The 26,007-nt window shown below is 51.5% G+C and overlaps 1 protein-coding gene across 1 annotated transcript; it reads left to right on the top strand.

The window, feature by feature from the left end:
* Positions 1 to 18,294: 18,294 nt before the first annotated feature.
* Positions 18,295 to 25,848, top strand: NR1D1 (nuclear receptor subfamily 1 group D member 1). Its single transcript, XM_004450097.5, has 8 exons — positions 18,295 to 18,917; positions 21,517 to 21,861; positions 22,140 to 22,228; positions 22,350 to 22,494; positions 22,858 to 23,501; positions 23,813 to 23,998; positions 24,504 to 24,714; positions 25,353 to 25,848. The coding sequence occupies exons 1-8, from the start codon at positions 18,887 to 18,889 to the stop codon at positions 25,550 to 25,552; spliced, it is 1,851 nt and encodes a 616-aa protein (XP_004450154.2). The 5' UTR covers positions 18,295 to 18,886; the 3' UTR covers positions 25,553 to 25,848.
* Positions 25,849 to 26,007: the final 159 nt, after the last annotated feature.

Below are 26,007 nucleotides of genomic sequence, written 5' to 3'. Positions count from 1 at the left end.
TTTTATCTATATGGAGATGGAGAAGCCTAACATTCTTTGGCCTAATGTGAAAACCTCTAATTAAAACTGGGTCTCATAATGTAACATTTTTGTGATCTCTGTATCGTTTAAAAATAAATTTAAAATATATATTTTTAAAAACTGTGTTTCTGCATTTTGGGCCTAAACCACGAAGGTCTAGAAATGTTAAGCAAATGAGTGTGAATGTATTGAACCAAGAAAGCCCCAGCCCTCTTCCATCAGAGTGTATGGCCTGAGATGTGCAAGGGAAGTATAGGGCTTAGGGATACCAAGGAACTGGGGGAGGGAAGGGTGGCACATAGAAGAATATGGTGATCTCCTCCAGTGTCATGACTTTGAATATCATCTCTGTACTGGCAACTTCCATATTTATATCTTCTAACTGGACTCATTCCCCTAATTCTAAAATTGTATATCTAACTGCCTAGTAGATCAATTTGGATGTCAGATAAGCATTTCAAGACATCCAAAAGCAAGTTTCAGAATTCCCCCCACCTTAATCCTGCTTCTCTGACAGCCATTCTCTCTCTCTCACCCCATATCCTATCAGTCAGCTAACTCTATTGCCCTTAAAAATACATATTCAGAGGAAAGTGGACGTGGCTCAACTGATGGAGCGTCCACCTACCATGTGGAGGTTCCAGGGTTCAAACCCAGGGCCTCCTGGCCCATGTGGTGGGCTAACCCATGTGCGGTGCTGATGTATGCAGGGAGTGCCATGACATGCAAGGATGTCCCCATGTAGGGGTGCCCCATGTGCAGGGGATGCGCCCCACAGGGAGAGCCGCCCCACACATGAAAAAAAAAAACAGCCCACCCCGGAGTGGCACCGCACGCACAGAGGTGACGCAGCAAGATGATGCAACAAAAAAAGATGCAGTTTCCTGGTGCCGCTGACAAGAATGCAAGTGGACGCCAAGCAACACACAGCAAATGGACACAGAGCAGACAACTGGGGGGAAGGGGAGAGAAATAAATAAAAATCTTTAAAAAAAAAAACATTCAGAATCCTACACCTTCTCAGCACCTCCACGGCTTCCACCTTTGTCTAAGCCACCATCATATCTCACTGTTTATTGCAATAACCTTGTAACTGGTCTCTCAGTTTCAACTTTTGCTTCCCCCTCTTAAATCTGTTCTCAACACAGCAGCCATGGTGATCCTGATAAGTGAGATCATGTTCTTTCTCCTTAAAACCTTCCCATGACTTTCCCATCTCACTTGAAATAAAAGCAAAGTCATCCTCATGCCTTATAGGATCTGCCCTCCTGGTACTGCTCTCTGGCTTCAGCTCCTACTGCCTTCTTCCTCATTCACCTCTCTCCTGCCGTACTGGGCTCCCTGCTGCTCCTCAAACACACCTAGCACTTGTCTACTAGAGTCTTTTCACTTGCTGTTCCCACCACCTGTGTCACTCCCTTCAGATATCCACTTGGTTTCCTCCCTCACTTCCTTCAACTCTTCATAGTCACATTCTCCATGAGACATTCTCTGGCCATCCTATATAAACTCATATCCCTCTAAACTCCTTCTCCCCCCTTCCTGCTTTCATTTTTCCATAGTACTATTACCATCTAAATGTAATTTACTGTGTTCATTATCTACCCCCACCCCACTGGAATATAAAGTTCATGGGAGCAAGGGTTTTTTTCTGTTTTGTTCATTGTTGTATCCTAAACATCTAGAACTGTATCTGGCACAAAGTAGGCACTTGATAAATATATATATATATATGTTTTTTATTCCCCTCCTCCCTTGCAGCTTGCTTGCTGTCTGCTTTCCATGTCCATTCGCTGTGCATTCTTCTGTGTCTGTATTTTATTTTTTATTCCCCCACCCGCCTTGTGGCTTGCTTGTTGTCTACTCTCTGTGTCAGTTCGCTGAGCACTCTTCTGTGTTTTTGCTTGTCTCCCTTTTTGTTGCATCCTTGCTGAGTTGGTTCTCTGCAGCACTTGAGGGCTGGGTGGCACTCTACGGTGCTTGTGGACCAGCAGCTCTCTGTGCTGTGCGGGTGAGCCTGCCTTCACAAGGAGGTCCCAGGACGAAAACCCAGGGCCTCCCATATGGTAGATGGGAGCCCAATTGATTGAACCACAGCCACTTCCCGATAAATATTTTTTGAATGAGTAAATGAGCTGCTTAAATATATTAACAGAAGGCATCTGTCCATAACCTTTAGCTTGGTGAGGGTGGCAGTCATATAATATTAATATACTATAAAAAAATATGAAACCTAGGAAAGAATAAAGTTGCCTAGAAGCACAGAGAAGATAGAACATACTATCTAGGGCAGACAACAGAGGTAGGTCTTGAAGATATAGCTCATGGGAAGATATTTCAGGTAGAGTTAAGAACATTGCAAAGGCATAGGATAAAATAATGTATTGGGGGGGGGGGTGGGAGAAGCTCGCTAAAGATAGGATAGATAGTGGGGAATGTAAGGGAAAAGGTAGAGACACTGGTTTAGGGCCAGATAATGAAGGTCTTTGAAGGCCCAGTTAAGGACTATATAACAACATATAAGCCATCATGAACCATAGAAGGATTTCCAGCAAAGACCAGAATGATCTGTTGTTTTGTTTTAAAATATTTATTTATTTATCCCCCCACCTCATTATTTGCGCTTGCTGTCTGCTCTCTGTGTCCTTTTGCTGTGTGCTCTGTGTCCGCTTGTCTTATCTTTAGGAGGCCCTGGGAACCAAATCTGGGACCTCCCATGTGGGAGAGAGGCTCCCAATCACTTGAGCTACCTCAACTCCCTGCTTTGTTGTGTCTCTCATTGTATTTCCTCTTTTGTTTCCTTATGGCAGCTACCCATGCTTGCCCTTTGCACCAGCTCATCTTCTCAGGAGGCACGGAGAACTGAATGCAGGTCCTCCCATGTAGTAGACGGGGAACGCAATTGCTTGAGCCACATCCACTTCCCATATATATATATTTTTTTAAAGATTTATTTATTTATTTAATTTCCCCCCCTCCCCTGGTTGTCTGTTCTCGGTGTCTATTTGCTGTGTCTTGTTTCTTTGTCCGCTTCTGTTGTCGTCAGCGGCACGGGAAGTGTGGGTGGTGCCATTCCTGGGCAGGCTGCTCTTTCTTTTCACGCTGGGCGGCTTTCCTCACGGGCGCACTCCTTGCGCGTGGGGCTCCCCCACGTGGGGGACACCCTTGCGTGGCACGGCACTCCTTGCGCACGTCAGCACTGCGCATGGCCAGCTCCACACGGGTCAAGGAGGCCCGGGGTTTGAACCGCGGACCTCCCATATGGTAGACGGACGCCCTAACCACTGGGCCAAAGTCCGTTTCCCGACTTCCCATATTTTTGAAGACTAATTTCAATATCACTATCTCTGCACCCAAGGAAGAAGGCTAACTTAAGGGCTGTCAGTACAGGTGTGAGATGATGAGTGTTAATCTAAGGTATAAGTGATATGGAGATATAGTAGGAATGACTGACAGGTAGGAGACTCAATGGCTAAGAATAGAGGCTCTTGGGAAGCAGATTTGGCTCAACTGATAGAGCATCTGCCTACCATATGGGAGGTCCAGGGTTCAAACCTAGGGCCTCCTGACCTGTGTGGTGAGCTGGCCCAGGCACATTGCTGATGTGTGCAAGGAGTGCCATGCCACGCAGGGGTGTCCCCCACATAAGGGAGCCCCACATGCAAGGAGCGTGCCCTGTAAGGAGAGCCGGCCTGTGCAAAAAAAGCGCAGCCTGCCCAGGAGTGGTGCTGCACACACAGAGAGCTGACACAGCAAGATGATGCAACAAAAAGAGACACAGGTTTCCGCCACCCCCCCCCCCGTGGCCACTGACAAGAATCCAAGTGGACACAGAAGAACATACAGCGAATGGACGCAAAGAGCAGACAATGGGGGGGGGGGGGAGAGAAGGGGAGAGAAATAAACAAAAAATAAACCTTAAAAAAAAAAAGAACAGAGGTTGTGGTGTGTGACAGTTCCATCACTTGCTGGTTGTGTGCTACTTAACCTTACAACCTTGGTTTCCTCCTCTGTGAAATAACTGTTACATTATCGTACCTCAGGATTATTGTGAGGACTGAATTACATAATCCATGTAAAGTGTTTATACTGGCATGTGGCACCTGATAATGCTTGATAATGTAGTTATAACATTATTATTAATTGGCAGGATTTGTTGATCAATAAAAAGTGGTGAGTGGTGAGAAAGGAGGAGTTTATGGTCAAGGTTTCTAAAGCTGGACAGATGGCAATTCCATGAGCAAATCACATATATTTTCTTCCTTTCTAGACCAAGTGTGATCTGGACCAGCATCAGCAGCATCACCTGGGAACTCCTTAGAAATGCAAATTCTCAGGCCCCACCCTGGACCTATAGAATCTAAAATTCAGGGTTGGGGGTAGAGGGAGTCTGTGTATTTACAAGGTCTCTAGGTGAACCTGATGCACCTCAAGTTTGAGAACCTCTGCTCTGAAGTCTAGAACAGGGGTTGGCAGACCTATTTTTAAAGGGTCAGATAGTAAATATTTTAGGCTTTGCAGGACATACGTTCATTCTCTGATGCATTATCAACTCTGCTGTTGCAGTGCAAAAAGCATCCACAGACAAAAAGTGAATAAATGAATGACTGTATTCCAATAAAACTGTATTTATAGACACTGAAGATTGAATTTCACATAACTTTCATGTGTCTTGAAATGGTATTATTTAATTTTTTCAACTATCTAAAAATGTAAAAATCATTCTCTGTTTGCAAGACATATAAAACAAGCTTTGGGCTGAATTTGATTCTTTGACTGTAGTTTCCCAACCCCTGGTATATAGACTAATAGTCCAAATTGGAAGCAGTCCATGATGAAACGGGAAAAAAAGAAATGTAAGTCAATGTGCAGAAAACTATTATTCTGAGATTATATGCTTCCTATTTTGTGCATGTGTTAAAATGTCCTTTCTTTTGTGAAATGATGGAGATAGTAAATAGCGATGTTGATGGTTTTTCAGTGCCTTTACTCAGTAAATTTAAAAGCTGATAATCCTATATCTGTCCCCCACATTTTTTTTCCCCTGGAAACTTTACAGCTCCGAACCCCATAGTCTAGGATTCACTGCTCCAGGCTAAGTAAACATGCTTTTCTTCCCCAAAGCCAAGGCTGGACTTTTTAACTTGGAGGTCTAATTTTCTAGACCTCAAGTCGTAGGATGAGCTGGATAAGCCATCAGATAGCTGAAACCTGGGGAAAGAAGCACCTCTAAGAAAGGAAGTGTATTCTTGCTTCCAAATCCTTTAGTTTTAAACTGTGGTGATCCCTGGACATATAAGGAAGTGAGATCTCAAAGAATTTTAAAGAAGGAGAAGGTGGAGCTGCTAGCTGGGAGGGAACCTAGAAAACTTTGTTTAGGATGCATAAATTAAATCCCTGAACTAGTCTTCATTTCATCCCTAATGGAATAAAAACAATTTCTTTTGTCCTCTGGTTAAGGGTTTGAATTGAGTTAAAGCTAACACATGCCCCCTTCTGCTAGCTAAGAATTACGGAATGGCGGAATTCCATTTCTGTGACCTACTTTCTTTGAAGGGAATGCCGGTGGTGTGATGGGGAGAGAATGTAGCACGCCCTTTTACCTGCCTGGATCTTGGTTTCCCCAGAAAAAAGAAAGTTGAAATAGATCATCTTTAAGGACACTTCCAGCTTTAAGATTGTATGAAGCTGTTTTCCTGCTAACAGTAGGGCCGAACTAGGTAGTAAAAAGAAGAGGCTTGTTTTGGCTTCTTTCCAGGGAGGGAGGCTTCATCTGAGCTGCTTCCTGAGGTTCTTGGAAAGGTAAATAAAGACTGGGGTTGGGTGGCTGGCATTAGCCCAGCCCCACACGGCACCAAAATGAGACCACGGATAGAGGGGCCACCTTTCCCTACTCGGGGAGGATGGGGGATGGGAAGCCAGCGCAGAGCCACCGAGACGTCCGGCTCCGAAGCCCGGCGGGGGTTCAGAGCTCTTTCTGGCAGAAACCCTGTCTAGTGTTCCAGCCTTCCGCGAGCAGTGTGCTCGTGTGCCGCTCCCCTTCTCCCCTCTGCAGGGCCTCTCCGAGGACAGGACACACCCTCCCAGCTGCCTTTTATTTATTTATTTAAATTAAATCACAACTCAAATTTGGATATTTTTCTGCCTGCCGCGCCAAAACTTTCAGCGCACCCCGCCCACTCCACGTGGACCTCCCTTCCCTATCCCAGCAAGCCCTGCGAGAGCCTCCAACCCCCCCCCCAACACGTGACCAATTGTTTAGTTTCCTTCCTGGGGGCCCCCTTTTGGCAGGCACTAACTAAGGACTGAACAAAAGTGCCCCCTTCAGGGTGAATGTGGGGCAGCAGCCCTGGGAGGGGAGGAAAGTTGATCAAGGCCTGAGCTTAAAAGGGCAATGTGGCTACCTCTGTTTTTAAAATGATTTCAGATCCTTGTAGCCCCTTGCTTATTAACTTTTATTTATTTATTTTTAGGAGGTACTGGGTATTAAACCCAGGACCTCGTATATGGGAAGCAGACATTCAACCACTGAACTACACTCACCCTCCTGCTAAGTAACTTTAAGGATCACATAAATTCAAATTCAAGAGAAGGGATTTCATCAAAGGAAACTACTTTGAGGTGGCATTGCTAGCTGCAAAGTGGGTTACCAACTTCAATTCCATTTCCCCAGAGTACTCATGATGTTGGCAGAGCTCTACGAAATCTTCTAATACCAGGCAAGAGCCAAGGGTTCCTTAATTATGAAGTCTTCCTGGATGGCAGGAACAGGGCCTCTCATCTGTGATGGGTGTTTTGCTTCTTGCCTGCTACCCTTGGCTCCCCTACCCCAACAACTCTGGAAGCCTTCTCTCTCTATGGGCTCAGATTCCTCAAGCTGACATAACTTGTCTCTAAAAACGGTGTCTACCCTTCTCCCAGCATAGGGAACATTTGCCCTGGATGGGAAGTACCCCAGGAGATAATGTTGGGGAGAAGGGGAAGTGAGCAGGACAGCAAGAATTGGTCCAGTGGAAAGACTTGGTGTGCAGAACAAGGATTAACTGGAGAAAGCTAGAAAATAGGTAAAGTGAAGCCAGAGGGCACTGTTTCCTTGGGAAAAATTTTGACCTAGGCTTTGTCCAATTTTTTTCTTACCCTTTCCTTTACATGAGAAGTGGGACTGAGAGGTTGGGTGGGGATTTGGGGTGATGGAAGGTATGAGGTTGGAAGCTGATGGGGAAATAGTTATACATCGTGCAATGCTCAGAAAATGAGGGGTAGGTTTATGTGGTGTGGGCTGGGAAGAGTAAATTTAAAATCAGGAGCCATGTAGAATTAACACAGGGCCATTTGTCTCTCCAAGGTCGTAGGGGTCATGAGTATTCAATGGCCCAAGGTCTAGAAGCCTTGGACCCAAGGAGGGAGGATCTCAATGTAGCCAAGAAGCATGCTACTTGGGGACGTCCAAGAGTAATGTGTGGGAGAGGATGAAAAGAATCTTGGGGCACCTACTTTCAAAGGAAACAGCCCCAAAATGATCATACTAGAATGGTGAGGACTCTGGCTGGGACACTTGTTCTCCTATAACTCAGCATCTGTCAGCGCTCCCATTACCAGGTGCTATTTCCAGAGTACTGGGCCCAGGGGGAGGAAAAGGGAGGGGCAGAGGTGGACGCGCCAGAGGGAGCCCGCGCGCTTGGGCTCCTCCCCCAGCCCAGCTGCAGTTCCAGTTTTTAACCGCGCAGCGGCTCCCAAGCTCAACCACAGCGCCAGAGAAAGGGTTGGGGGGGTGGTGCGAAGGAGAGGGAGAAAGGCCGAGAGAGGGACGGAGGGAGGGAGGGAGAAAGAGGGGCTGCCTCTAGAGGAGGACAATTTGGGACATCTGAACAGAAAGGTTGACCCAGGGGTCATCTGCTGTGAGGCTGCAGACCCTTCACATGGCTGTAAGGAAGGCATCCAGCCTCAGTCCTTCTCTCTGAAAGTGTCTTATGGCCATGGGAACTAGCTTCCCACCTCTAATCCTCACCCCCTTCTCCATGGTCATTTCTTTCCCTCCCCCATCTCTATGGTGAGCACACCATCACCATCCCCCAGCCTGTCAGAGGCCTAAGGAATGCTGTCACCCTGGCCCAGCACCAAGCTTTGGACTCCATGGGCTTTGGGGTGGGACTTGGCCAAGGGAAGCCCTTTGGACAGGAGAGCCACCCAGACCCATAAGGCCTGCCCGTTCTCCCTCTTTGTTAAGCAAAAGCCTCATCTATCACTTTGTCACCAGCCCTTAACACCCCGCACCCCACAGTAGGATTTCCTTGCCAGAATAAAACATCCACTGTCCGGTGGTGGTGGGCATCCTAAAACATTGTAGTTTACAGTGGGGGAGAGGGAAAAAACACCTACTTCAGAACTTGCCTTCCTTGTTCCAAAAGGCCCATAGCTGGAAGGAGTAGTTCACCTGCCAGGGTCCCAAGGAAAGGGGTTCGTAAATAGTAATTCAGCTCTGGGTCCCCCAAGATTTACTTCTTCTGAACCGATAAGCTTCCACCTAAGGAAGTGCATAGGCCTCTTAGAGTAAAGCCTGCATTGGATTTCTGCATATCTGACCTCTACTCAGCCTCCACTTCCCTGAAATAAATAAGCTGAAATTTGAACTCTCTGGACCACATCAAGGCCAATGAAACCTTTTTAGTCAGTTGCAGCAGACTGTGATGAGTTCCACAAGAACAGGGAGCAGGCAGTAACCAGGCCCAAATCTAATAAATAGAGGCCAGACCTGCAGGGGACGTCTGGCTCCTCTCCAAAAGGTCACTGCTCAGAAATGTTTTTGCATTTGGGAGAGGAAAGTCTTCTGATATTGTCCACAAAAGGCCCTCAAATGACAAAGTAAGAGCTCAATCCTGTGGAGCCTCATACCTCTCAGTCCCTCAGTGCCACTTTTGCAGCTTGTCTGTCTGACATCATCATTTGCAGGCCTGTGCCAGATTCCCAAGTTCCTATCTATTTTTTTAAAGATTAATTTTATTTATTTATTTCCCCCCATTGTTTGCACTTGCTGTTTGCTCTCTGTGTCTGCTCGTTGTGTGCTCTTTGTGTCTATTCATCTTCTTTTTAGGAGGAACCAGGAACCAAACCCGGGACCTCCCATGTGGGAGGTAGGCACCCAATTGCTTGAGCCCCTTCTGCTCCCTGCTTATTGTGTCTCTCATTGTGTTTCCTCATTGTATCTCCTCGTGGCATCATCTTATTGCATCATGTTGCTGCGCCAGCTCCATCACATTAGCTCGCTGTCTTGCTTGTCTTCTTTAGGAGGCATTGGGAACTGAACCTGGGACCTCCCATGTCATAGGCAGGTGCCCAACTGCTTGAGCCACATCTGCTTCCTCCAGGTTTCTATCTTGAAACCTCACCCCCCACACCCAGAGCTTGGGGTGGGGAGAGCCCATGTAGGTCACTGCAGCTGAGCCCGCAGGGCTGTCTGCTCCTTGAGCCCAGTGCAAGGAAGCCTTGCAGAGAAGCAAAAGAAAGGACTGTATAGAATCAGAAGAGAACATATTCCTCAAAAAAATGAATCAAAGAAAGGCCAGGAATCAACTGGTCAGACAAGATTGTGAAGGACAACCTCCAGAAAGGCTGCTCTCTCAGGCGTAGAGATAGAGGAGAGAGGGAAGGCCAGAGGAGAGGGGCTGGGGCATGGATCTGTCCCTGTTCCTGTGCCTATTCCTCCTTGCTCTGTGTCCCGCCCTTGTTTTCTTTGCCCGGGTCAGGGAACCCTTGGGTCTGGTGTCCATCCCTCATCATCCAGTCGTCTTCCAGGCTCAGGTTTCACTCTCAGGAGTCTTTGTGATTTGCTTTAGAGACCCTCTGCTTCCTCTGGCCACAGTTTCTGGGTCTCAGGAAGCTGGAATAGGTCATGGGTTGTCCCACCCTCCCCCATTGAAAGACTTTTCCTGCTTGTTATCTGTGAAACTCATTTTGGCCTGGGTACTTCCAACCCTACTGGAATCTTATTCCTTTCCTTGGCTCTCCCTACCCCTTTCTCTGAGACACGAAGGAGTGGGTGTTTGTGCATGTAGGTGGTGCTCATATTCCTTTAGTTTCACATGGGGAGTCCCCATGGCCAGCAAGAGTAGTCAAGGGACCAGTTTCTACCTCCAACCTCAAAACAATTTAAACCACAAACAAGCGTTCTAATGGGAGCTTCAGGACAAGAAGAAAAATAGGTAAGCTGGAGGAAGGATAAATAATGACAATCCTAGCCTTCTCTCCTCATTCCACGCCCAACCCACCCACCCACCCCCCCCCCCCCGCCCTTTCAAATCTCAGCTACTCACCCTCCTAATAATGCTGTGTCATTTGCACTCATTTCCAGAATCCTGTCACACAATTGCACTCAATAAATGCTTTTTATGCTGAGTTGAACTGAACCTGGTAATGCTCTCTGGCTAAACTTTGAGATGAAGAAACACAGAGGGGGAAGGTGGACACTGCCCCAGATCCTGGGCTAGATTTTCCTATAGGACTGATTTGCTAAGCAACAAAGACCTAAAAGAGTAGTTCTCAGATTTCGGGGTGCCCCAGAATCACCGGGAAGGCTTGTTAAAACACAGATTACAGGGCTCTACCCCCAGAATTTCTGATGGAATCCCTTTGAGTTAGGGCCTGAAAATATGCTTTTCTAATAGGCTCCCAGGTGACAGTGATGCTGCTGATCCTGGGAACATATATTGAAAACCACTGTCTTAGAGCCCTGCACTCCCTCACCCCAGTTCACCACGGGGACCTGGTTGGTTCCAACTTTACAGAGTTTAGGAGGAAGAAACAGTTAAGAATTGTGAAGGTATGACTCCTGCGTGGCCTCCCCCCTCCCCCCATGTTGGGGGGGGGGCTTCTAAGCAGGGTGGGAAGATGAAAGAAAGGGAGGGCAAAGGCAAACATAAGTTGGTCTCGGACTGATTGTCCATTCTACCTTCTTTTAAATAGTTCATTGACTCCATCCTTATTGAAAGTCACTTCCCAAAAACATGTTTTGCAGCAGCATCAGAGCACTAGGAATTTCCTGTGGGGAGGCAGCACCAGTGTTGGGAGGGGAAGAGGCAGTGCTGAGCTAGCGCCTTCCCTTGGCTCGGGCAGGGCCACGTGCCCCACCCCCTCACTTGCACATGTCTCCGCCGCCACCGCCGCAGCAGCCCGGCTGTTTATGAGCGAGTTGTTGTGGTAGAAATGGAGCAGGCTGCACATGCCCAGGCCATGTGACCCCAGCAGCCCGCGTGAGCTGAGAGCCGGTGCAAACACTCGGTCAGTCCTCCACTGGCCGGGAAAACAGGAGGAAATACAGGAAAGGAATGAAAGGGCACTCGGCTGGCTCTCCTTGAGGCTCGCCTCTTTATCCTGTTCCTGCCTCCCTTTGTCTCTCCTGAGCCACCAGGGGGGCAAACACCCAGGAAGGAAACATGGTTTCCCAAGGGCATATTCTCCTTCTAGGCAGCCCCTTGGCATTTACACAACCCAGAGCCCTAATCACCAAATGAGCAAAGGGCCTCCCCAAGCTATGAGCCCAGAATGGCAGCAGCCCTCCTGTTGATGTGCTGATGTCAGACCAGAACCAAGACTTGGTTTCTTTGCTGCCTGGGGTCCCCAAATCAGACTGCCAGCTTCCCTCTTTCGAGGAAGGAGGATGCCACACAGATGCAGCAAGTGTCCATTCCAGGATTAGAACAGGAGAGTTCAGGAATTTGCAGGGTTGGGGACATGGAGCAAGGGTTCTCCCTGCAGGAGTGGTCTGTGGGGTTAGTGGACAGGAAGAGGAGAGTTCCTCTGCCAGTTGGGGCTAGGAAGGAGCTGATGAATTGGTGTCTTTTGGGCTAAGGTTGATCTGCACACTAACCCCCGTCCAGCTGACGAGCAAACATGGGCATGAAAGACAAGTGCAGCCTCCATCTCTATTGAAGCATTCCCTCCCGCCCGCCTTGCCCTCCCAGTCCTGTAGGTCCTTCTTTCAATACTCTGTCCCCAGACCCCCACTTTCAGCCTTCTGCTCCAGCCCCCACCCATGACCCCATTTCTGAGCAGCAGTGCCTCTTGCTGGGATGTGACTGTGCTGGAGTCAGGCGGACAGTAGGTTAGCAGGAACAAGCAAACGAAATGAGCACGACCCACATTTCCTCATCGCACCAAAACTTCGCAGATCCTGCATTGCAGAGCTAGCGCTTTTTTTTTTTTTTTTAAATCTCCTCTGGGTCCCTACACATGTCTGCATTTTTGCAACCAGCACAAATTTTTTTTTTTTCCCAGGGTGCAAACTGCGCATTCTAATGAGCCAAAGCTCCTTCAAGCGGCATTGAAAATCTCTTTGGTAAATTGCTCTCCCCCTTCCCCAATTTAGAAGAAGGGGAGGGATCCCTAATTTGTGAAGTCGCATCCTCTATTTCCCTGCACCCCTCCCCCAAGATACTGCAGTCTTCCCAGGCCAACTAACAGCTGCAGACCAGGGAGAGGGATGGGAGGAGGGGGAAATGAGCCTTTTCCTTCTTCCCAAGCAGACTGGGCTGGCAGGGTAGGGGTTGCTTTTATTCTGCGCAGCACCCCTCGTTCCTTCCCATCCCAGTTACTGTTTATGTAAGCCTCCCGGAACCTACACACGGCCCCTAATGCCTGCCCAGGCTGTGGCTCCTCTGAGATCCATCCTGCTCACGAGGGCTGTCATGAACCTCTGACCTCTCCAGGCAGCTTCCTGGATATCTGCAGAAGCCCAAGGAATGCAGAAGCCAAGGAAACCCTAGATACAGAGAGGGATTGAGTTAGAGGTTGGGGTAAAGGGTGGAGACAGAGACAGGTACACAGGCACCTCCCCATCCCCACCCCCACACACACATTCCCCTGCATCTCAGTCCCACAGGGGCTCAGGCATAGCCAATGGGCAGGTGCAAGGGCCCGGAAGATGACAGTCCCAGGGGGCTCCAGTCGCAGCCCGGCAAGGTCGGACAGGATGGTCTCTGCTTTGTAGCATGTCCTGGCTGCCATGGCTGCCTCCTCCAGCCCAAGAGAAGGGATCCCATGCCAGAAAGCCAGCACTCTGGGACTTAGCCTTCCACTGCCAAGGACAGTCCATGGCACCTCCAGGATCCTGTGATGTGAGTGGAGTCCTGCGCTCTGAAGAAGCATTGGTCTAGGACAGTGGCTTTAGGAAGGGCTGGTTATAAAGGTGCACGTTGCTGAAGCAGTTAAATTGGGAAGCAGGATGTTGTTTCCGTAGGGCTTTTACACAACTTATGTTTGTCCTTGCGACCTTTCACACTGTCAACTAATCCTTTTTTTTCTTTAAGGAAGTACTGGGGATTGAACTCAGGGACCTCATATATTGAAGTAGATACTTAACCACTGAGCTACATCCCCTCCAGCTTGCCTTTTTTTTTTTAGAACTAATCCATTCTTAATACATATCCTGAAAAGAAGCACCATGATGCCTGACAAGGCAGGAGGTAGAGAGTCTCTAAAGTCTCTAAAGGGCCCTGACCAGTCTCTTTCCCCCTCATTACCAGCTGCAGACACCAAAGTCAGGGGGTTGGGCAGAGAAGAGAGTTCAGATGCTTATTTCAGTTACTCATCTCTACAGTGGTCTAGGCAGAAGTTTGTTTGTTTGTTTCTTTCACCCTTTTTTGTCCCCTTCTACCATTACACCTAGAAGAGAATAAAGTAGGGAGAGAGGGAAGAGGGAATGAGGAAATGTGATTCGACTGACAAGAGAGGTTCTGGGAAGCTGAGGTACTTGTGGAGCAGAAGTAAGGGGTGCTTCAGGCTTTTGTTCCTTGCTTCCAAGCACCATCATTGCTTGGGAAAACCCAGACTGAGCTTGCTGTTCAGGTATCCCACAGAATAATTCTCTCTGGGAACTGCAATGCTACTAGTGCAGTTTCATCCTCAGGCCTGAGGTTGAATCCCCAGCACTGTTATTTTTACTGTGACATTAGTATTGGTAGTTCCAAAGGACAGCTGGGGGTGGGGGTGGGGTGGTGCTCTGGCCCCATCAATAATCTTCAATGTGACAACTTCTCCATCTTTTTTTTTTCTTTAGCCTTCCCCACCCTCCACCCGCCCCCCCCCCCCAGCTGTTTGTTCTCTGTGTCTGTTCATTGTGTGTTCTTCTGTGTCTGCTTATAATCTTGTCAGCGGCACGGGAATCTGTGTCTCTTTATGTTGAGTCATCTTGCTGTGTCAGCTCTCCATGTGTGCGGCACCACTCCTGGACAGGCTGCACTTTTTTTGTGCTAGGTAGCTCTCCTTATGGGGCACACTCCTTGTTCGTGGGGCTCCCCTACACAGGGGACACCCCTGCCTGGCAGGGCACTCCTTGTGCACATCAGCACTGCGCGTGGGCCAGCTCACCACACAGGTCAGGAGGCCCTGGGTTTGAACCCTGGACCTTCCATGTGGTAGGTGGACACTCTATCCATTGAGCCAAATCCACTTCCCAACTTCTCCATCTTAAGCAAATACAGCTTCGAGACAAATCACCTAGGTGGCTTAAGCCATTAGGCACCTCCCTCCCATATGGGAGTTCCTGGGTTTGGTTCTCAGTGCCTCCTGAAAAGAAGACAAGCACACAACAAACAGACACAGAGAGCAGATAGTGAGTGCAAACAATGGAGGGGGGAGGGTATAGGGAGAAAGAAATAGATAAAATAAATCTTAAAAAAAAAAAAAGACAAATCATCTAGTCTCTGTGGCATCCTAGGCAAGCTAATAGACATCTCTAAGTCTTAGACTCTCTGTCTGTAAAATGAGACCTATGGCATAGGTTGTTGCAGATATTAAATGAGATAATGTGTAAAGCACTTAGCACAGTGCCTGGCATACAACTGGTACTTCATACATACAGTATTTATTATTTCCTTTTCTTGGAAAAAGGAGTAGTGAGGTAAAGGTAGAGTCTGAGGCAAAGCACATCTGTGGGACCCAGTCCTGGGTCAAGCCTCACATGTTCGTTCTCCGTGTCTCCCAAATAACAAGTTAGCTCAGACTTTATCCCTCCCACGGGGCATGTTCTTGAAATTCTCCCCAGGACATCAAGGCTTCAGGAGGGTAGGGAAAAGCTAGCTGGTCTTTTAGAAAACAGGAAAAGGATCAAGGAGGGCACATGGCTGGTTCCCTTGTTCTGGGACATGCCCAGGGTTTCTGTCCAGGTTTGCATCACCTAGGCGGGCAGGTTTTCACCCTGAGCTGTGGTTCACTCGGTGAGAAAGGAGCGGGGTGGGAAGGCACCTACTGAAGCCTGACCTGGTTTTCGGCAAGGACCCACCCTCAGTCAGTCAGTCAGTCAGTCAAGCAGTCTGCCCAAGATTTAGGCCACCCAGGATTTGCACAGGGTGTTGCCCTGCTACCCAGAACAATCTGCTGGCAAGAAGAATAGATTTGTATCAAACACACACACACACTCATGCCATTCATACTTACATACTCACACATGCAGTCTCACACACTCACATGCATACAGTTGCACAAACTCTCTGACTGGAGCTCAAAGCTCTCAATCCCATTTCGTCCTCTATTTCTGTTGTCCCCCCAGGTCCCAAAGAAATCCAAAGGAATTAAAGACATATTTGAAAGAAAAAAGAAATAAACTGCATACACGCAAAGAATCCAATCCTGCCCCTAGGTGGTAAAATCAGTCCCTAGAATCCCAGACTCTGAGGAATGTGAGTGGAAGTGGCTGCAATATGGAGCCAGGGCTGTGCCTTGTACCCACTCCATACTGATGCAATCTGAGCATTGTTTATTCAAGGTCCAGTCCCTTCTTGGGTTGAGTATGGCTATGGGAGGAATGGTGTGTGTATGTGTGTGTGTGTATGTGAATAAAGTGAATTGGGATGTCCAGCTGGTGGGGGAGGTTATGTTGTGATGCACCTGTTGCCTTAAGGTCAAATTTGAGGTCAAAGAGAGGCCAAAGGTAGACTCTATTCCAGAGCCAGACATCCTAGCTTCCCACCCCCCTCCATTTGTGGCTCTGGGTCTCACAACCTCTGCCCTTCTCCCAGAAACTGCTGGAGGGGAGAGGATCAGGGTGGACAGAGCAGAAGCCTCTGGAACCAAGGGAGAACCCTACCTCTTCATTCTTCTCTACCCCTCTCTCCCAATGTGGAAGGAGGACTCCAAGTGACTTCTCTGTGAGGAATAAAAGGAGGGGCCCTATTAGAAATGCAGAGAAAGGAGGGAGCAGAGGCAGCCCCCCTCTTTGCCTCCTCCTTTCCAGCCTCGGCCTTCACACTGTGCACAGACTGCAAAACAACCCAGCTTCTTGCCAAGAGTGAGGCTGACTGAATTTCAGCTCTCATCGCTTCTGCTCCCTCCTCCCTCTCACTGACTACAGAACTCAGGGAGAGAATCTTGATCCCTGGCCCTTTTCCTATGTGCCAATAGGATTAAACACGAAGCAAATGGAACAGGGGTTGGGCAGGACCACCACAGCTGGGACAGAGCAACGGGCCTTGGGGAGGGCCCAGGACTACTGAAGGGAGGTGCCTGTGGTGGTGCTGGGGCTGGTGGGGAACTTGAGGTCATGCCAGGGGCCCTGTTGCTGAGCCCAGGCCCTGGCTCTGAGGAAGAGTCAGGAAGGGCGCAGGGAGCAGGCAGTGTCAGGGCACTCGCCTCCCAGCTTTCCCTCCGGAGCTTGGCAGGAGGAGGGAGAGGGGGTGGAAGCTGAGCTCAGAACTGAGTTTTCCTGAAAAGCCTCTTCCCTTGTTTGTCTTAGCCCCTCCCAGCCCCTCCCATGCTCTGCTGCAGCTTCTCAGCGCTGGGCCAAAAGGCCAGCTCAGGCCAGGGAAGAGCCCACTGCCTTCTCTCCCCCGCTTTTCTTGGGGGCAGGAAATAAAACTGAAGCCCAGCCCATTCTAGGGAGCTAGTCATCTGCTGGGATTCAGAGGGTCAGTGGCCAAACCAGCTGTCCAGCCACTGCCTCTGAGAAGTGCCTTCCACTACTCAGCTTACTCCTTCCCTGGTACCCACCTACCTCCTTTTCTCCATCTCTTTGGTGGTTGTCATGTTTCTCTGCATCCCTCAGTCCTTCCCCAGGGACTGCCTGTGAGCAAGTGGAGAAGGGCTCCAGTGTGAAGAAAACCTTCCCCAGAAGCACTGGAGCTGAGGAAGAATTAGCCGGAAGGAGCAGGTAGCTCAGGTTCACTTGGCTGTTTGGAGAGCAGGCTCCCATCTGCCCCCAAGACCTCTAACAGTATATGCCTCTACTTGAGACTAATTTTTTAGTAATAGGGCAATTGTTGCTCTTAAGGGAGATGCTGGCCATTTCTAACCCCTTGCTGAGTGTTTCCCTAGCTCATTTGTCCATCTCCCTGAAGTTCAGGGTAAGCACATGAAATCAGCAGTAGATATCTGACCTTGGGTCAGTGCTTTGTTCTAAGCTTCTCTTCCTCATCAGTAAAGGGAGGAAGGGTTATGATGATCCTTCTGTACCCTCTGAGTCATGACCTTCTGTGGAATTCACATGCTACTCTGAAGCACTGGGGGTTGGGGAGGGAGTGTGTGTGGGAGTCACTCTGCCTCTAGGTCCCTGCCTCAAGTCTTGCCCATTTCTTAAGGAACTCAAAGCACTTTCACCATACCATGGCCTCCCTTGTCCTTTTTATTTCCCAGACAAAGGGAAATGACTCACCCCAAAGTCACCTCGAGTGGGTGGGGTGGCGTCCTGCAAGCAAACAGGGAGTCCCTAGGGACATCCCCACCCCCGTGGCAACTCCTTTCCCTAGGGATGTTCGTCCTAAGGGGAATAAAATGGAAAAGGGGTCACATTTCCCCTGGATTTGAGGACATGGCCCTGGAGCAGAAGGCAGCCTAAGCTTCTGACTTCGGGGAAATCTCCCTCCCGTGCTTGTCGTCTCTCCCTGTGTCAACAGTAACCTCAGGCCAGGGTCAGTTCTGCAATCACGTGAAGCCCTCACGTTTGCAAGGTTTGCAGAAAGGAACTGCTAGCTTTGATCTCCCGGGGAGCAGCCAAGATTGCCAGTCATTCCCCAGGAATTCACATGCCTCTGCCACACAATTTTTCTAAACACGCCAGCCTGACTCTTCGGCACACCCCACCCCACTCGCGGCACCTCCCCAGTCCCAAAAGGAGCTTTTGCAAAGCAGAACGGGGGAAATACTACGCAGACCGGCCGCTTCGTCAGCGAACTACAAATCCCGACAGGCTCGGAGTTGCGCAGGCGCACGGAGCTCAACGTGCCTGCTGCTGGAAAAGTGTGTCACTGGGGCACGAGGCGCTCCCTGGGATCACATGGTACCTGCTACAGTGCCGCGTGCGGCCCGGGAACCCTGGGTTGCTGGCGCCTGCGCAGAGCCCGATGTCCCAGGGAAAGCGGCTTGGGCAAAAGGCGGCTGAGATTGGCAGAGTGAAATATTGCTGCTGAGGGAACGTAGCAGGGCACACGTCTCGCCTCTTTGCGCCTGGGTGCCCTTTTTTTCCTCATCACCTACTTACTTCCTGGCTGCAGCCTCACTGCTCCTGAGACTTTTGCACCGGGAGCTCCAGATTCGCTACGCTGCAGCGCTGCGGAGCCTTCAGGCAGTGGCTCTTCGTGCACTGCAGAGACCGACCTTCCCTGCTACCTTCTAGCCAGAATTACTGGCTAGATTCCCCCCACCCCCTCTCTCTCTGCTCTTCCCATGCAAAGCAGACCTCCGTTGCCTCAGCGTCCTCCCCATCTGCAGGGCTGCAGTTCGGTCACCCCAAGACCTTGCTGCAGGGTGCCCCGGATCCTGATCGTGAGCCGCGGGGTCCACTCCCCGCCCTCAGCCAGTGCCCAGGGGGCGACCGCGGCAATCGCAACCTCCAGTTTGCGTCAAGGTCCAGTTTGAATGAGCGCTCTCAGCCGGTGAAGACATGACGACTCTGGATTCCAACAACAACACAGGTACTTTGATTGCTTTACTATCCTCATCCTTGCTCTGTCACTGTCTCCCCATCTCCATCTACGCCTTAGAACAAGAGGAACTTTGTAAGGGCCTGGGGACTTACTCGCCCGGGGATTCGCTAGTGTACTGAGGCGCCGTGGGGTGGGATTTCCAGAACGGGTTTTTCGGCTGGGAATGCGCCCCGAGATCCTCCTACTTGCCTCGGGGTCCCAAAGCGTCTTTGAACCTGAAAGACCCGGGCGGGAGGAAATGGAGAGAGGGTACTTGTGAAAGGAACAGTTTAGGGGGACTGAGAGCTTTGGAGAAGTGCCCCGTAACGCCCCCATCTGTCCTCCCCCTGTAGCTGTGGCATGCCCGGCGTTCTCAGAAAAAGAACCCCCACCCCTCCTCTCTTTCCCTTTTAGTTCCCGCAGGCTTGTGGGAATCTGAGAAGCGTTGGGGCGGTCGGGGCAGTGGGCAGGAGGGGCGGGGAGAGCGGGTCCGATCTCGCTGTGCCAGTAGGGAGCGGCACTTGAGGAGCCGGGAGAGTGGTGCTCGGCTCCGGGTAGAGCGCCACATCGCCCTGGGGGCCCTCGGGGCTCACATGGCCGCGGAACCGGGCCCACGTGCTGCGTTTGTTTTCATTCAGCGGAAGCCGTGGCCGCCGCCCCATTGGCGGTAGCTTCTCGGCCCGGTTACATAATGAGCTCCGCCCCTCCAGTCGTCCCGGCAACGCGTGTTCCCCTCCCTCCTCTGCGCGGGTTGTCCCGGCCCAGCTCGCGTTCCGGGCCCAGCCCACCGCCCGGGCGCAGCGGAGGGGCGGGGCGGGGCGGGCCTTCTGCTCCCGGAGCGGAGGGGGCGGAGCCTCGGGTTCCGGGGTTCCTCGTTGGGGAGCCACGTGCGAGAGGCACACGTGGAGTGGGGACGTGAGGCCGGCTGAGGGCCTGGCTCCCGCCCCGCCCCGCCCCGCCGAGATCTGGGTGAAGCTGGGCTGACTCACCGCCCCCGCCTGCCTCCTTTTCCTGTCCGCCTGCCCATCCCTTCCCCCCCAGCACGGAGACACAGTAAGATGGAACCCTTCCTGACCTCTCGTGGCCTCAAGTTTACACACCCAATAGGGGCCTCACAGCTAGCTATCCTTCCCCTCACTCCTTTCTTTATCCTTCTGTTTGCACTTACTTCACTGTACGGCTTGTAGACTCAGCTTCTTCACTTTACAAAATTTTCCTGTTCCCCTGGCGTGGCTTTCCTCAGACCTGCGAACACGCTCTTCTCCCCACCCCCACCAAACTTGCAGCAGTTTGCCTCCCAAGGACCTCCTCAAAGCAACTACATCCTAGAGCCATAGCTGAAAGGGTTTTAAGGCCCCTTCATCTTACTTTTTTTTTTCCCTTCCCCACAGAAAGGAAGACTCAGAGAATGGAGTTGACTTTCCTTCTCTAGATCATACAGCAAGTTAGTAATAGATCTAGAATTAGGCTCTTTTGAGGGTGCCCCTCACTTCCAGGTTGAAAGTCTTTGGATGAAGGTCTCACCCCCTTTTGGGGGGATGGGTAGAAATAGGTCAAGTTCATTTACCACCAAATAAATATCCCATCCCTCCACCCCAGCCCTGAAACTGTAGGAGTTGAACTGTTGTGCAACTGTTTTACAGGGAGCTGGATTCACCCTGACCAACCTTGAGCTATTTTAGGGCTGTCCCTGCCCAGCTGAGTGTGTGTCAGTGGGTGAGCAAGACATGTGCCTCTGTAGAAACGGTAGCATGGCATGTGTCAGATCACACGTGTCCTGGGATCCTCCCTTCTCTCACCCCACCTATTGCAGGCCCAGCTAGGTACTTGGCAAAGGTGTGGCAGGCCGATCACCTTTTTCTCTTGCTAATACCATAGAAACACAGCCACATGGTTCTTAATGTAACCAGAGGGCCAAAGTCCCTGAGTGGTCAGAGAGCCAAGGTCACTGTCACCAGGCCAAGCCATCTGGAAGGGGGAATTCCAGCACCCTGGGCTGCAACTTGTACTAAGTCCTTTCCGGACTCAGAGGTAGACCCACTCTCTTGGAGGCCAGGGGCACTAGGCTGGGCAGGTTTTACCCTTCAGTATCTTTGGAGAATATGTCTCCCAGTTAGGGAGGAATGTGACTAGTTTTCATCCCTCTTAAGATCTCTGCTGTCCTCACTGTTGGCTAGCTGCTTCTCCATGGTCTCATTTCTGCATTGGTCTTGGTATGAAAATCGGCAGCTGTTTTGTTTTTAGGACTGAGCACTGTGAACTAGTCATTAGCTGCAGTTGTTATTCCAGAGGAAGGCATCCAGGGCACAGGGGCACATGTGTGAGATGTCCACAGGGGCCATGCCTCTAGGGAGGGGCCCCACACCCAAGGTGAAGCCGAATGTATCTTTCAAAGGGATGTGGGTGTTGGCTGGCCATACCATGTCTAGAATGTGTTGGGAGTTGCTTATTACAGTTCTTCTGGGGACTCCAAGATTTGGTACCCCCCATGGTTAACTCCTGAGAGCCCAGCAGTGTTTTGGGGAGGCTGGTAGGGGATGAGCAGGGTGGTGCCCTAGGACCAAAGGCATGGTAGCTGACACCCCCTTCCCTTGTGTTCTCCTGCCAGGTGGTGTCATCAGCTACATTGGCTCCAGTGGCTCCTCCCCAAGCCGCACTAGCCCGGAGTCCCTCTACAGTGACAGCTCCAATGGCAGCTTCCAGTCTCTGACCCAAGGCTGCCCCACCTACTTCCCACCATCGCCCACTGGCTCCTTCACCCAGGACCCGGCTCGCTCCTTTGGGAGTGTTCCGCCCAGCCTGAGTGAGGATGGCTCCCCTTCTCCTTCCTCATCGTCCTCCTCCTCCTCCTCCTCTTCCTCCTTCTTTAATGGGAGCCCACCAGGGAGTCTACAAGTGGCCATGGAGGACAGCAGCCGAGTGTCCCCCAGCAAGAGCACCAGCAACATCACCAGTAAGTAAATGTCCAGCTGGTTTGGGGGAAGGAAGAGGCTGGGACTAGACTGGGATTTGGCTTTCACTTCACACAGTTGTTTCCAGCTCACACATGGCCTAAAGGTTTCCTCCTCACGCTGTACCAGCCCTTCTCTAGCCCAGCTTGGCCTTTCAAGTTCCTCCTAGATCCTGGAGCTCCTCCGCAGCTTTTCCCTCTTAGAATCTCCAGCCCAGAAAGCCTCCACGTCGCTGGCGGCTCAGGCAGCCCTCTGCCCACCCTCTGCCCTCTTTCCACAGAGCTGAATGGTATGGTGCTGCTGTGTAAGGTGTGTGGGGACGTCGCCTCCGGCTTCCACTACGGTGTGCATGCCTGCGAGGGCTGCAAGGTGAGGCAGGTTAGGGGTCAGGGCAGGGGCAGGTGACCCCCCCCCTCCCCCAGGACACACGGGCCCAGCCTAGGTGGAGCTGCTCAGGTGGAGATGCTCAACAGCTGTCCCTGCCCTCCAGGGGTTTTTCCGGCGGAGCATCCAGCAGAACATTCAGTACAAAAAGTGCCTGAAAAATGAGAACTGCTCCATCGTCCGCATCAATCGCAACCGCTGCCAGCAGTGTCGCTTCAAGAAGTGTCTCTCCGTGGGCATGTCTCGAGATGGTGAGGCAGCAGTGTTGCCCCACAAGCATCCCCACACCCTCCCCCTTCCTTCTCCCCAAAGTTTCCAAATTTATTCCTCCCTAAAAAAAAAAGTCCCAAACAGAGACACATCATGCTGTAAATTTCATTTGTATAGGGGTTGCCCATACTTCATCTTCTTGGTTAATCACACACTTCTTTCCTATTGGTCCCTCCCTCCCCCGCACCCCCCTGGAAAACCCCCTCAATGGGTATGACCATGCTGGTTTTAGTTTTGCTGTGGAACCCTGGGCCTGCAGGGTCTTACCCTTCCAGGAGGAAGGAAGGAAGAGAAGCCTGCGGGTATGTATGGGACTTCCTGACACCTCTCTCATCCTGCCACAGCTGTGCGTTTTGGGCGCATCCCCAAACGAGAGAAGCAGCGGATGCTTGCTGAGATGCAGAGTGCCATGAACCTGGCCAACAACCAGTTGAGCAGCCAGTGCCTGCTGGAGACCTCACCTACCCAGCACCCCACCCCAGGCCTCACGGGCCCCTCACCACCTCCAGCTCCAGCCCCCTCACCCCTAGTGGGCTTCTCCCAGTTCCCACAGCAGCTGACACCTCCCCGATCCCCAAGCCCTGAGCCCACAGTGGAGGATGTGATATCCCAGGTGGCCCGGGCCCACCGAGAGATCTTCACCTATGCTCATGACAAGCTGGGCACCTCACCTAGCAACTACAATGCCAATCATGCTTCGGGCAGTCCTCCGGCCGCCACCCCACATCGCTGGGAAAGCCAGGGCTGCCCACCTGCCCCCAATGACAACAACGCCATGGCTGCCCAGCGTCATAACGAGGCCCTGAATGGGCTCCGCCAGGCCCCCTCCTCTTACCCTCCTGCCTGGCATCCTGGTCCTGCCCACCACAGCTGCCACCAGCCCAACAGCAACGGGCACCGTCTGTGCCCCACCCACGTGTACCCGGCCCCGGAGGGCGAGGCACCTGCCAACAGCCTGCGGCAGGGCAACTCCAAGAATGTTCTGCTGGTGAGGGCGCTGGGGGTGGAGCGGGTGAGGGGCCTGGAAGAATGGACTTAGCTTAGGGTGGTTGGGTTTGGCTGGAGGCTAAGTGTGGGGATATCCTCTTCCCACAGGAGGATACCCTGCCCAGCTTTGTGGTCAGGGCCCTGCCTAGAAATCCCAGGTCTCCACCTGGCACCTGATTGCGAGTTTACCTGAAAGACCCATCCTCCAGGGTCCCCACCCCTAGCCCAGGCAGAATCTGGGGCCCAGCCCTGTGGCGAGTCCATCAGATCCAGCCTGGCTGATACTACCCTCCCCAAATCCCTCTCCTCCAGGCATGTCCCATGAACATGTACCCACATGGACGCAGTGGGAGAACCGTGCAGGAGATCTGGGAGGATTTCTCTATGAGTTTCACACCTGCTGTGCGGGAGGTGGTAGAGTTTGCCAAGCACATCCCTGGCTTCCGTGATCTTTCTCAGCATGACCAGGTCACCCTGCTTAAGGCTGGCACCTTTGAGGTGAGTGACCCTTTGTGCTCCCTGCCCTTGAATTTGGGAAGGAAACAGCAGAGAGGCTAGATGTCTGGGATGCGCAGAGGTGCTAAAGGCTTTGGAGCCCCAGTATCTCTCTTGGATGGAGGGGCAGTATCTCTTCCACTCCTGCCTCTGGATGGCTAGGACCTTTATCATCTCAACTGGAGGCTAATAACAACCTGCCACATCTAAATATCCCCCTAGAGTGCTTTGCTACCCGTATTCTAGGTATGAACAAACTCACACTGGTCAAGTGCCTTGCCCAAGGTCACAAGTATTGACAAAGTTGAGACTCAAGAGCCAGGCTCATTGGACTCCAAGGCCGGTTACCTAACCATCTGGCTTCCCGCCCTCACCATTACCCATACAGAAATGTCCCCACTCTTACTGAGATGTCTAAGGCAGCACGACTAAACTCTTCTGCAACTTTGGGGGTGGTTTAGCAAGTGCTCCTCCCACCCCACCCAGGATGACTGTCCCCACCCTTTAGGTGCTGATGGTGCGCTTTGCATCGCTGTTCAACGTGAAGGACCAGACAGTGATGTTCCTGAGCCGCACCACATACAGCCTGCAGGAGCTCGGTGCCATGGGCATGGGAGACCTGCTCAATGCCATGTTCGACTTCAGCGAGAAGCTCAACTCCCTGGCGCTTACCGAGGAGGAGCTGGGCCTCTTCACCGCGGTGGTGCTTGTCTCTGCAGGTAGGCCAAGCTCTCGCCTGACCCGGGGCAGAAGCCGGACGCAGTTCAATTCAACACACCTTTTATGGAATACCTACTCTATGCCAGGCCCTGTGCCGGGCAGGGGATACAGACACGATTAAGACACAGTCTAGCTTGGGAGACAGACTCATGCCCGACTAATTATAAAACAGTGAGATAAGTGTCACAGTAAAAGCATGAACCAAGGGCTTTGGAAGCACAGGCGACTATTTCTGCCTCAGGGAGCTGAGAAAGGCGGTGACACTTGTGTGGGGCCTCAGAGGACAAGTAAAATGTTGCCAGGCAAAGTAAGGGGTATAAGGGCATCCTGGGCAGAGGGAGCTACAGAGCAAAAAGCAAGGGGGCATGGACATGTTTGGCCTGTGCAGGGAAGGAGAGTGGTCTTGTGGGATAGGAGGTGACCAGCCCGGTTGAGCCCATGCTCCCAGCTCTCAGGCACTGCCTGCTCTCAGGGCAGAGGCCTGGGGGAGGGGCTTGTGCTTCTCCTCCTCCTTCCCCGTGGGCCCTCTGAGGGGCGTGCAGGGGAGGCTGCATGGCCCACCAGGTCCTCGGAGACCCCCAGGTCCTCGTCAGAGGAGCTCGAGGAGCCTGCCTCAGTGCTGTCGTCTTCCCCACAGACCGCTCAGGCATGGAGAATTCCGCTTCAGTGGAGCAGCTCCAGGAGACGCTGCTGCGGGCCCTTCGGGCTCTGGTGCTGAAGAACCGGCCCTCGGAGACTTCCCGCTTCACCAAGCTGCTGCTCAAGCTGCCGGACCTGCGGACCCTGAACAACATGCATTCCGAGAAGCTGCTGTCCTTCCGGGTGGACGCCCAGTGACCCGCCCGGCCGGCCTTCTGCCGCTGCCCCCTTGTACAGAATCGAACTCTGCACTTCTCTCTCCTTTACGAGACGAAAAGGAAAAGCAAACCAGAATCTTATTTATATTGTTATAAAATATTCCAAGATGAGCCTCTGGCCCCCTGAGCCTTCTTGTAAATACCTGCCTCCCTCCCCCATCACTGAACTTCCCCACCCACCCCTATTTAAACCGCTCTCTTTCCCCCTCCCTCCCCTTCTTCTCTAGTCCCCTGATTTGTTCTGTTCCTGTCTCAAATCCAATAGTTCACAGCTGAGCTGGCTTCTGTGGTGTGTGCTTGTTCAGGGGGTGGGGCGGAAATACTGCAAGGCTGGGGGGATACCTCTCCATCTGGTCAGTTTATGGGGCGGGTACTCTGCCAGAGATGGGAGGGTGTAGGGAAACAGCACACGAGTCTAAGGGGGGAGGTTGCCCA

The sequence above is a fragment of the Dasypus novemcinctus genome, chromosome 21 (assembly GCF_030445035.2).
Source record: "Dasypus novemcinctus isolate mDasNov1 chromosome 21, mDasNov1.1.hap2, whole genome shotgun sequence".
Taxonomy (NCBI): Eukaryota; Metazoa; Chordata; class Mammalia; order Cingulata; family Dasypodidae; genus Dasypus; species Dasypus novemcinctus.
This window is presented reverse-complemented; position numbering and strand designations above follow the sequence as displayed.

Excerpts from the sequence above, each read along its gene's own strand:
- NR1D1 (XM_004450097.5), top strand. The coding sequence starts at position 18,887 with ATGACGACTCTGGATTCCAACAACAACACAG. Across the intron at positions 21,862-22,139 it reads GAGCACCAGCAACATCACCA|AGCTGAATGGTATGGTGCTG; the intron begins GTAAGTAAATGT and ends CTCTTTCCACAG. Across the intron at positions 23,999-24,503 it reads TTAAGGCTGGCACCTTTGAG|GTGCTGATGGTGCGCTTTGC; the intron begins GTGAGTGACCCT and ends CCCACCCTTTAG.